The sequence below is a fragment of the Fringilla coelebs genome, assembly GCF_963513975.1.
Source record: "Fringilla coelebs genome assembly, chromosome: 15".
Lineage (NCBI taxonomy): Eukaryota > Metazoa > Chordata > Aves > Passeriformes > Fringillidae > Fringilla > Fringilla coelebs.
Window position 1 is genome coordinate 7,405,739 of NC_140041.1, and position 12,264 is coordinate 7,418,002.

General features: G+C 38.9%; 1 protein-coding gene across 1 annotated transcript in view; it reads right to left on the bottom strand.

Moving 5' to 3' along the window:
• Nucleotides 1–9,706, bottom strand: part of GABRA1 (gamma-aminobutyric acid type A receptor subunit alpha1) — a gene marked incomplete at its 3' end in the record, with an annotated part of 36,043 nt that extends 26,337 nt beyond the window's left edge. The window contains exons 1-2 of the mRNA XM_084215606.1: nucleotides 9,619–9,706; nucleotides 5,833–5,945 (exon numbers count right to left, since the gene is read on the bottom strand). Coding sequence (XP_084071732.1) covers nucleotides 5,833–5,945; nucleotides 9,619–9,692 — 187 coding nt within the window. The 5' untranslated portion in view covers nucleotides 9,693–9,706. The remainder of the gene's footprint in view (nucleotides 1–5,832; nucleotides 5,946–9,618) is intronic.
• Between the last annotated feature and the right edge of the window lie 2,558 nt (nucleotides 9,707–12,264).

A 12,264-nucleotide genomic window follows, 5' to 3' on the forward strand; every position in this document is an offset into this window, starting at 1 on the left:
CCAGGCTCAGGTCAGGAGCTGACTGGATTGCTGAAGAGAAACCCAGCATAGCTGTGTCTCTTGACCATGACAAGTGTCTCATGAACCAGGAGTAGGTAATGCAGGGATATCTGTGGGATGTGTAACAATTTCAGTAAAAAGCCCTAAGGAAGTTTATAAGGGCTCACAGGTTTGACTACAAGGCAACCACAGGGTCTAAGTAGTGACTGAGCAGCCAAAAAAGCAGCTGAGCACCACAGCCAGCCACTGTGGAACACAGCTTTGGGCAACTGACCCAGGCACAGCTAGGAAAGCACCAGTCAACCTCAACTGCTGTAATTTTACTGTTTACAAATAATGTGTTTTGCTAATGACGCTAGACTAGCGTAAACTCAAAATTAGTAACAATAAATATTTTGATTTAAACTCCCAGGGATCTCATTATTGCTAGAATTGCGACTGGATTATAAATTGAGAACAAAATAAGAAATACAGATTTATTTTAACAGCAGGAAATAAGCCTATTTATCAGGAGAGACCATACATTAAGTATTTCCCTTTATGATCTGCCAGTATTTGAGCATTTTGGTGGTTTAAGCTAATTCTATTTTTTGGTAATGCACTTGTTCTTCCTGTATGTCTCATGTCTGTCTGAGCTATAATTATTTATATGGAGGAGACATTTCCTCTGGCTTTGAATGAAAGGAATTGTGATACCTGTGCAGTGTATACTTAGATTAATCAGCCCAGCTGTTTCCTGTGAGGTATTTTGGTTGAAGAACCCCAACAAATGCACCCATAGGAATTTTGTGCTGCTGCATTAGTAAGAGTAGAGACCAAAAGGGAGAGGAGTGAGCTGTCCTGTGATCAGCCACTGAAGTCTGTTATGGGACCTGCACTTGCCAATTAACAGCTCAAAGCTGCTCACATCCTACCTACCTCCCCACTGGTGTATTAAATCTATTTTCCTAGGATTTTCTAAGGCTTTTTACAATTGTCTTTACATTAATCTGGTGCCTACAGAGTAGAAAAAAAGACCAAAATCACCCCTTCAATTTTACAGAGTTAAGTGTAGCATCTGGTCCTTCTTTACTTACAGAATAGTGTGTAGGGATGAGGTCTTTTCATTTAGAGTAGAATAATTTAAGTTTAACTTTTTATTATGCATACAAACAAAACCCCTGTTTTCCCTAAACTTTATATTAGCTCAGATATGTAAAATCCAAACATTTCCATTGGCACCTCAATAACCAAGAGGAAATTTATATTTTTATATATAATGTTCTCATTCAACTGAAACTTAAAATCTAATTCACATAATATTGTGAGGTTCATTTCCCCAACCCTTCCACTCTGTGAAGTAATGAATTGCCTGAGATTGACTGACATTCCTCTTAAGGACAGCCCCACTCAATCTTGATAAACATCACATAGGAGACACCAACAAATATCTTTTACTGACAGCATAAAATAAATATAATTCTGTTCAATATTCAAGTTCATAATCTGCTTGGGGTGATCTACTGGGCATTCAACCCAACAGTAAAACCAAATTTAATTCAGGAAGATTCTGGTCTGTCAAATCAAACTCACTGTTGTTTGTTCTGTATTAACCTTTCTACTACAAAATCCCTTTCAAAGGGATAAGCCACATTTACCTTTTTTCTTATTTAAAAGGTCTCAGAGACTGTGATATCCTTTAGTTTTAGGGAGATGAAATTAAAATTGTGAAAGTCTTAGAAAATCTGTAGCTGCCCCTGATTTCATGTGAATGAATCTCATCACCAAATACAACCTGCCCTAAGCAAGTCTTCCCTGTCTCCACTGTGGCACTTCAAACCTGCTGTGGGATCCTGTCTGTGCCCCACATGAAGACAGCCCTGAACAAAAGGGAATTGCATTTCATTCCTCCATTTACCTGAGGAACTTATTTTTCCACCTTTTTTCATTGTTCTTGAATTTCTTTAACTCCCACTCTAGACACAATGCACTACTAGGAGAGATCACTACACACTGAAGTGAATTTTGCTTCTTATTTCTGTTTGATCCTTTGGTTTTTTCAGCACTGTGTATTTGAACAGAAAAAAACATCTTTATTGTTCAGGCCATTTTTGATCACCTCTAGTTCTACAGTCCAGGCAGTTTCCACAGAAAATTGTGCCATTACCTCAGTGACTTCCCTCGGGTTTTTTTCCCTAATGTCTGACACGATTTCCTCTTTTCAGCTTCAATGTGTTACTCTCTGCAAACCCACCTCCTTGCTTTCTGTAAATTATTATCCTCTCATAGAGTCAATAGGTGTCCTCTAGTATCGTTCACAACATTTTTACATCCATTTTGGCAGTTCTGTTTTCCATGCATAAATAGCTAAATGTAACTATTTGTTCATGTTTATGGATGGGTACAACAGATGCTATTTCCTAGCAATGTCTGCTAGCAAAGTGACTAAGCCCACATATGATGGAGGCAAAAAAAGTAAATAACATAATTTATATCGATAATTATTGATAAGAAGTGCAAATGTGCTAATGCATAACATGGTGTTGCATGCTCTTTTAAAAAAGAATCAGATGAATTTTATCAATGATGCCATTTTTTTAATAACAAGCATATTCAATCACTATAATTTTTCCCTGTGGCTCACCAGCTCCACTGTATAATATTCTGGTTAATGAAAAATAATTCTTTCTTTCTTTCCCCCTTGTTTAATGGCAAAGTGCTCAGAGGTTCTCATTTAACTTCAGATATGGCCTTCTTGGGTTATCTGATGATAATTTCCATTCCCATATTCTTTATGGAGCATATATGACTTCTAGCTTTCCTTTTGAAGTAATACCTCAAAAGAAGATGCAAAAAAAAGGGAGGGCAGAGTTAATTGTAATCTAGTACTTATTCTGTGCATGCTCAAAGAGTGATTCAAAATTCAACACCTCTAAATCTTTCATTTTCTTAATGCTCCACCTTTTACCCTGGCTTACCAGTGAATACACAGAATAGCTGCTACAACGAATCTTTGCAATGAGATTTCTCCAGAAGGTTGTTCTTGGCTTCATGGTGCCTCACTGGCTGCTCCAGAGCACTTCTACCAAACAGTAAAACTGCTCACCACACTAACAGGATGTTTGCAAACTTGGGATTGAGAAATATTATGGTGTTTATTTCAGAAAGGATGAATTTACCTGTCTAAATAAGCAGAACCAAGATGAAGATCAAATCCCTTTCACAATTCATTACAGCTTTTTAGTAACTAAACACAGCTTTCATCACTGAATTCTTCATACATACACATAATGGCAAGGAAGGAAAAACAAATAACCTTACTGAAGGAACTATCATCTACCTTTCACTCCATAGGTGAGAAAGAGAAAAATTGGTTTATTTTCTGTTCCTGTGGGTGCACAGATTTGAAAACCTGCACTACAGGAGGAGAGGTTGTACTGGGATAACCAGAGTTTTCTGCAATGTGCCCTTTTCTGCAAGACAAATTAACTGCACCAGGCACTGTTTTACCTCAGCTGCTGCTTCTCAGAAGGCACAGAAAGAACAGAATAGACAGTTTGGGATGGTTGGAAGAGTGCTACAGTGCACTCAGTGATACACAGATGTACACTGGGCCTAACAGCATGAGATTTATCAACAGAACATATAAGGAGGCTCTCTGGCCTCTGAAATTCTCTGAAAGCTACTTCACAGCTAAAATGGAAGGAATGAGTTTTAGAGCTAATTCTATATATCTAAAAATATTGTTACATTGGTAGATTTCTTAACTTTTGCCTCAGAGCGGATAAAAATTGTATTCTGATCAAAATATTTAACAAGGAGCCATCACTGATGTTGGGAAGAAAAATGAAACCACTGCTTTTCCACACATTTTAAAATTTCCAGTATCAAATCATGCTATAATGGAAGGCTACTGAACTTCCAACTCCAAAACCCATGCTATATTTTATATATTGATTTAGATTTGTCACTGAATATTTTTATGCATGGAACATTTCAGAATACATTTCCCCATTATACCGAGAATCTAACTTAGCTGTCAAAATTGAGTCATCCTGAGGTTCTTCACTCAGATTTAGACACCTTAGAAAGAAGATTTTGAAGATGTGAATTTCCAAATTCCTAAGCACACCCTTTATTATAAGTTGCCACCAGGACTGAAAACATCAGCCTAAGTATTTGTCCCTAGTTTTTCAAATCTTTAATTTGTATCTTTTCAATAATGCCTTATTCAATACTCAAAAGAGTTTATCTGCTTCTTACTGTACTTGATTTCAAACATTAATTTACTGCTCACAATTTAATCAGATGTGGGATTTTTTTAAAGTCATGGTACTCTTATTTCTAGTGTTCAAAGCTGACAAACATGAGAGAGAAATTTGCTGAACTGACACCATGAATATAGTAAACTTTGCAGAAGGAAAATTGTTAATTCAAGGTCTCCCTTTGTTTTCCCTTCTCATATCTGTTAAAAACATCATAATAGCTATGAAACTCATATAAGAAATCATCATATGGTCAGATTTTTCCTGTAGACATGTACCAGACTAAGTTTATAGTCTCATTTATTTATTGCCTTCTGTACTTTATTTACTGTGATAGAGTAGCTGACTGAACTCTACAGTTCCATTAAACAAAGAATAAAGGAACATTTATCTACCCCAGGTCAAGGGTTCACAAGAAAGCAGGCAATAATACCAGTAGATAAAAGTAAAAAATGACTCTTATTTTCTTGCCTATTACCTGAAAGTGCACACAAAGATTTATACACCAGTACATTTTTTAATGTGGTAATTAATACTTTTTAATCAAAATTTTATCTTTAGCCATTCCTCAAAATCAGTGAAGTCAATTTATTGAAGAGCCTGGCTCACAATTCAAGAACAGTTGCAGGATGGAAGCCTCCAACCACAGAATAACCTTACACTTAATTACCTTCCATTTCATCCACAGGAGATGATAGAAGAATTCTTAATGTAATACCCCCCTACATTGCAGTTCCTCTGAGAGTGAGTACAGGAAGACACTCTGAACTGTATTTTGTGGGGTGGGTTGCTCTGTTTTATTGTATCTGAAGAGTCCAAAAGGAAAACAGAGAAAGGATGTCTGAAGGAAGTAAAGCCAAACTTTCCATGCACTGGAAAAAATAGATTTGTGCTTGTCCATTTAGAATTTCCATGTTTGTGGACAGTAAGCTTTTAAGACCCAATTTTGGGACCATGTAACAGTAGAAATAAATCAAAGAATGAACACAGAGATGCTGATGAAGACCAGGTTTTGTAACAATGCTTTTATAAAGACATAATTGCTATGTGGTTTTACGCCTTTCTCTGGATTCAGCACCAAGAGAAGAAAGACATTTTTATCAAACTGTGAAGAAAAAATGCTACAGAAACAAATCATTACATATCTAAGTAGAAAAAATGATTTTAAAAATTTCTCTGAGGCAATCTACTAGGACAGATTGATACTTTCACTTAAAAAACCCCAAATCCTTATGAAAATAGCGATAGATGTATGAGGCCTATTCAGGCCTCATTCATCAACTTGTCATTTGTCAGGTCACAGGTTGTATTTTTTGTCTTCTATTCTTTATACATTCAAAGTTTTATTACCCATTCAGAGGTCTTCTTGAATTGGGAAAGATTTTCTTCTTTTGCGTAAAAGCGTGAGAAAACCAAGTATGTAAAAGACAGGGAAGGCATGGCTTTTGGGGAAAAAAAAGCTATATATCAGCATAACTTTATGTGAATATATATAGAGAATTAAAACAAGTATATTATGGAAAAAATGAAAATGTTTTAACTGAGTTTTTTTCTAGCATGTAACATTAAAAATCATAATACAACACACCTCCCAGTCCTGGTCTCAAGCGGTTGTCGTAGCCATCCAGAAGACGATCCAATATTCTGGTGAACACTGTGGTGTTGTCTTTAAGTTCATCTTGTGATGAGGTTTGTCCATAGCTGAAACACACAACAGTTAACACTGAAAACCAGTAAACCACCAATAACCTTAGAAAACAGTAATTCCACAATCCATTTAATCTTGCTCATACAGGTTTATGGTGACATAACCTCCTCCGTATAACAAGTGCTTTGTAGAGTTCTTCCAGGTTTATATTTTCTCCTTCAATTGCAAGATCTTAAAATCATAAAAAATCAGTGCCCTTCCATAAATGGTGAACAAATAGAATGCCAGTTCCTTAACATTTCTCTCATTACTCCTTAATGTTTATAATGTGCTAATATGTGTTTTCCTCAGGAAAACGCTAATTTGTCAGCAAAGAGTAATGTGTTTAATTCATAATAGCTCTAAATGGTTTGCATACAAAGAAAGATACAGCAATTTAGAACACTGACAAGTACTGACAAAAATAGAGATATCTTCTTTTTAAATACAGAAGTAGATTGAGTGTACGTTTTCATAGACCGAGATGTAATTTTGCTTTTATTTCTCATTCTCCTGTAGCAGTTAGATTTGGAGGAATATCTCCATCTTTGCCTTTCAAATACGTAACAAAACCATCTGTTGATATGAAAATCTCTTGTGTCTATAAAGCTTCCCTTATAGATCCCTATGTATATCTCTAACTCAGTCAAAGGTCCTGAAATTTTACTTGAAGAAGGATAAAATTAAAGCTCTTTGAACTCAGCTACCAAAATCTTACTTCCATCAATACAAATCAGAATGAAATCCTTAGGCTTAATGGTTTCTGTCTGCTGTAGATGACACCAGAATCAACCTTTTTCTTAAATCTGAGACCTTTACCTAATACCCTGCCACAGATGATTCCCTTAATCACAGATTACACTTGTCTTAAATCCTAACCCACCAGAGGTTTTTCATTCACTGCTGGGAAGACTTCCATCACAAACACGTAGAGTCACCAGGGATAAAAGAAAAGGTGCTGCTTTTCAAAACATTATTTTGTTGCACACATTGCTGCAGAACTGGAGAAACAGTGCAGCACCAAACACTTTCCTTAGGATCAGGTGCAGTGACAGAAGTGACTCTTCCACTGGCCAGCCTGTTTTCTGTTTGGGGCTTGCCATTCCTGGTGCCCTGCCAGCCCTTCCTGCTCAAACCACTAAGGACCCTCCCAGGAGGAATATGATACACAACATGATCAGGTTCTTTTAAAATACCTATGAAATGCTTTTTCTGTGAGCTGCATCAGTCAGAGCTCCTTTGTGCATCCCACACTTGTATTGCACTCGGATCAAATACAGAGGGAAGGAGGAAGGATACCCTGTACATGGGTACATACCCTGGAAATGCTTCCAAGTTTATTTTGCAGAACAGGTTTGAGTATTCAATACTACAAATTTAGATCAGTTTCAGGACTGACATCCACAGAGGTCTTGATAATTTTTGGTTTATTTCCATAGGGTGGGATGTTTTAATGCATATAAATTATTATTTCTAATGAAAAGGCAAAATACCTAACAGTTCTTTAAAAAGTATTCATTTCTTCTAATCATATCATACAACTTCATTTAATAAAAAAAGGGTCGGTTTATATTTATTGATCATGCCTACAATTGAATTTTAAGTCATAGACAATATTTTTTATGCTTCCTCTATGTTACCAAATAGCAAGTTCTCCTGCTGTCTCTAGCAAGCATTTTATCTTTTAAAGGATCTTTCCTCATAGACCTTCCCCAGAATTTCAACACATGACCTTTAGGGGATGAAATTTTATATTAACACTTATTGTAAGGAAAAATCTGCTCTTCATACACATCTCAAGGATAGTAGAAGGTCATCAGTATTAAGGTGGAAAAAGGATACAAAAGCACTTCAGAAATGTTAATGGTAAATAAATGAGGATGTTTGAGAGGAGGCAGCAGGAAGATGGGCTGCAGGCAGTGCAGGTGTGCCCCACTCCCATGTGGAAGAGCCATTTCTCAGTGCCCTCACCTGTTCTTCCCACCATCTTAGCCCAGGTAAAAAGCACCGTGAGGTTTAACTGACATGGGCACAACAGGAAGATTCTGAGCATTTGTGCATGCATGGAGCAGACTGTAACTCCAGAGGGATTGTGGTTTTTCATTCAAAACACACATATTAAAACAGTCTTACTGCTGGGCTTTTTTATGATAACAAGAGTGACATGGGAAGACTGTCTTTCTGTAAAAAAGACACCTTATCTAATTTATCAGTTGTTTTTCATCATAAAGCACTAACAGCACTCCAGAGGGAAAGCAAGGCAACTGACAATGACAAAATGGCTTTAAACCCAGATCTACTTTGTGTAAGGTGTGTACATTTTGAAGAAAAAAATACTGCATGCAATTGTGTTTTCACATTAAACCCCAGCCTCATAAAAAACTGTGCACGGACTCCATCTACAGGTCATTATATTCCTGACACACCATTGGATTTTTAAACTCTGGTCCAATGTGTTTTAATTCTCACATTAACAATGCACATGCACCCATTACAGCTACAATAAATATATGTTCATAGATATATGTGGGAATATCTGTAGAATAAATGTGTTTTCACAAAATTCTCTAGGTCAGATGAAGCACTTCAGGAATACTTCAGATCTTAATATATCATAAAAATAAAAGGTTTTTTCCCTAAAAGATTATTTGATACAGCAGCTGTTATATGAACATCCACTCTTATTTTATTTTTTTTAAGGAAATGCTTGTGCAGATGAACCTTTGTCCTTTACCATCCACACAAATTTTAAATCTTCAAGGCAGTTAGAAAATAAGTTCCTCTAGAACTGTGAATGCATGAGAAGACACTGTGGAGATCAAGGCACAAATGGATCTTTTAGAGATCACTACTGACAATAAAAATATTCTACTGCTTTCTGGTTATTAGGTAACATCATTGACAAGCACAATAATGTTTTTTATAATACAAAAATACAACTGAGAGTCTTCTTAAATGTCTTCACTGAATTTTGAATTGCAGGTAGCACTTCAAGCATATTCCAAACTGCTTTATAGTCTCTGCTAACAGTTGTTTGATGAGGTGTTGTATGGTTACAGATTTTTCTTAATACTAACATTATTTTTAGATTATGATTTCACCAAATATTCCACAAATACTCAGTGCAGAATGGTCTTTCAAACATAACTGTGATGGCCTTTGAGGTTACAAATTTCTCTTCATGCAAGCAGTCTCCCTTCAGCAGGAAGATCTACTTCAGATTTTCAAGACAACTACTAAGTTAGCACACAGTCCTGACTGACAAAGTTAAATTGTGCCACCGCTTGCAGGCACAAGAAAGTTACTGAAAGCACTTAAATTAGATTAAAAATAACCCTTTATTATACCTTTTCCCCCTCTGAAGAAATTTGTATTTCTGAGTAGTCAGTATATAAGAACAGAAAAAAATTGCACAGGTGTTTAAGAGGTAGATTAGTTTCAATTTGTTTGCAGAAAGCTTTTGCTTATTCCCTTCACCATATCAAACAAAAAAGTTTCAGGCAAACAAATTGTAGTTTTCTTTTAAACTTCACTTAGACTAGTCCCACTTATGTGGGACTTGAACAGGGATTAACTTCCCCCAAAACACTTAGTGGTAGTGAAGCCCATGCACTATTTGTCTTATGCTGCTAAATTAAATTAAAAGCTCCTAAAATACGTTGGTGCATTAAAAAAATATCTCCCCACCTTCTTTCAGTCAGTGCATTCAGGAGGAGGCTCCAGGCCCAGAGGCAGTCACAAAGCACCAGGAATCTCTTCATGGTGGACTCTGGAACTAGAAGGAAAATAACCATTAACATTCCCCCCATTAAAACAGCTATGAAGTAAAAATTCTGACATTGGAAACTTCTGCAGAATAATTTGATGTCAGACAATGACCTCACAACAGCAGAGCTGATGCCATTCTGAATAAGGGTGCATGGCCTTGGCTGTTCTCCTGGTTACCTTTTACTTTTAGACCCACAGACCGAGGTTGGGGTTTATTTTGTGGTAAGGGTGTCTTCTTTATGCATTACTCTTGAACTTTAGCAGAAACAGTTACAAGTAAAAGCTGCTGTCCCCAAAATCTATGGCAATTCTTACTCAGTTTCCCCCTGGGTTGAAAATGTGTCAAGGCACCTCCATTGCATTTCCAGAAAACCAAGTGTAATTGCCTTTCTTGTTTGACTTGAACCAGCCTGAGCCCTTCCAAACCTCTGGGAAGGTGTCAGTGTGTGGTAGAGTGATTGAGGAGAGTGGTGCTTTCCTCACAAACACTGCTCTGCTTTGATGTGATGGAAGCAACTTTCTTCTAGAGATTCAACAATCCTCCTCTTTCCTGCAGTACAGCATCAGAAAAGGATTAAAATGAGCAGATTCCAACTCTGTGATCTGCTGCTACACAGACACACTTTAGGGCTAAAGGACAAAATTCATAATGAAACCATGTGCTGACAACCTACACACTATCTCCTAAATCTCTACCAGTCTCTGAATGCTGCTAGGAAATGTTTTTGCATTAGCAGCCTTCTCCTCCTCTCTAAACATCTCCTGTACTCTCTCCAGACTTCACTGAGTTACTCTCAGTTTACCTTTGAGTAAAAAGTAACACAACTCTGAAAGTTTCTTCTGCTTTCTAATAAACTATAAAATAAAAAGTTAGCTTTGATATTTGTGGCATCAGTGCTGCAGATTCAATAATTGCCCAGGAGATGCTGCAGGTCCCTTTACACATCAATTCAAAGTGTGCAGGAATACAGTCGAATTTAGGATTCATTACATAAATAAGGTTAACAAATACGAAGCCTGTGCTTTCCCCCAGTTCAGCAGTGAACTGGAGGGGTTTTTATGTGCCTGAGAAAATGAAACACTGTGCATAGAAATGTTGTTGCAGCTTTAAATAAAGCTTCCCCCAATTCACTGCACACTCTCAGGGACAATTTAAATCAATAAAATACCGTTACAAAGTGGTATGTGAGCAATGAGATAAAATTAATGTGTTTATAGCCGCATGATCGGCAGAGATGCATTGAATGGGGCTGAGCTAATCTCACTGGATAGGAACGAGCTGGCTGTGGCAGGAAAGTGTGGATTAAGATCTTCAGGGACGACACAGCATCCTAACTTGCCCTGTAATCAGCCCCTTTACAAAGGGAAAGACAACATCTGTGGCTTCAAAAATCACCTTCCCCCGGTCCTGCCAACTTCTGCCTTTGCAAAAGGCTCCTCGAGATGAAGAACAGAAAGTGAATTATTCTTAACTATTTTGATCTGTTGAGCTTCACGCTCGCTCCCCTTCTCCCAACACCACCCCCTGCTTCGATAAACCCATCCAGGCACAGTAAATCCCGAAGAAGGAAAGTTTCTTGCAGCTGGAAAAGCAAACGTTAATTAAGGCTTTGAATGAGCGTTAAAGCACAGCAGCCCCCGGCCTCCCCTGCCCGCACCGCCTGAGAAACCAGCGCCGGTTCTTCCATTCAAAATGGGAGCAAGAGCCACGCTTCTGGGAGCGTTTCAGCAGCGCCCACTGGAAAAAAAAAAAAAAAAAAAAAAAGGGGGGGGGGGATGACTAAAAACAAAATCGGGGGTAAAAGGGGGGCATTTTGATGCATTTTGACTCACTGCGAGAGATTTGCTCCTCTCGGAGGCTTAATTCGAGACTTGTTTTCCTCCCGGCATTTCAACTTTGCATCCCCCGGCCCGGAGCATCCACCCCTCCCACCGCGCCCGCGGGAGGGAAAAACCCAAACCCAAAAACCCTTCTGCGAGGGACCGGCGGAAATCAGTCCGCGCTAAAAAATAAATAAATAAAATAATTGACAATGCCCATCGATCGCTGCGGATTTTCAAGCTGGAGGGATAGAGGGAAAAAATCACCCCGATCCGGCGGTACCTGCGGACAGAGCGGAGAGGAGCCGCCCGCGCGCCTGGACGCGGTGCCCGCAGCCGGGAGCGCCCGGAGCGGTGCGGGCGTGTGTCCGTGTGTGTCCGTGTGTCCGTGTGTGTCTGTGTGTGCCCGCGTGTTCCCGCGTGTGCCCGGGGGTGCCGGCCAGCAGCCGCCCTTACCGGAGCCCTCGGGCGCGGGTCCGCGGCGCCGCTGCCCGGCGCTGCCCTGCCGGGTGCCCGCCCGCCGGCGCGGAGGCTGCGCGGCTCCGGCTCCGCCGCTCACTCCGCCTCGGCCATCGCCGCCGCTGCTCCGCTCCTCCGGGCTCAGCACCCAAATTTCTCTTCCCAATATTCCGACCGCCGCTATACAACAAAAGCTTTCTCTTTACCAAGACAGTAGTAATACGTCCCAGGGTAAACCGGATGTGAAATAGGCTGTGACTTCATGCCAGAGAGATTTTATTTTAG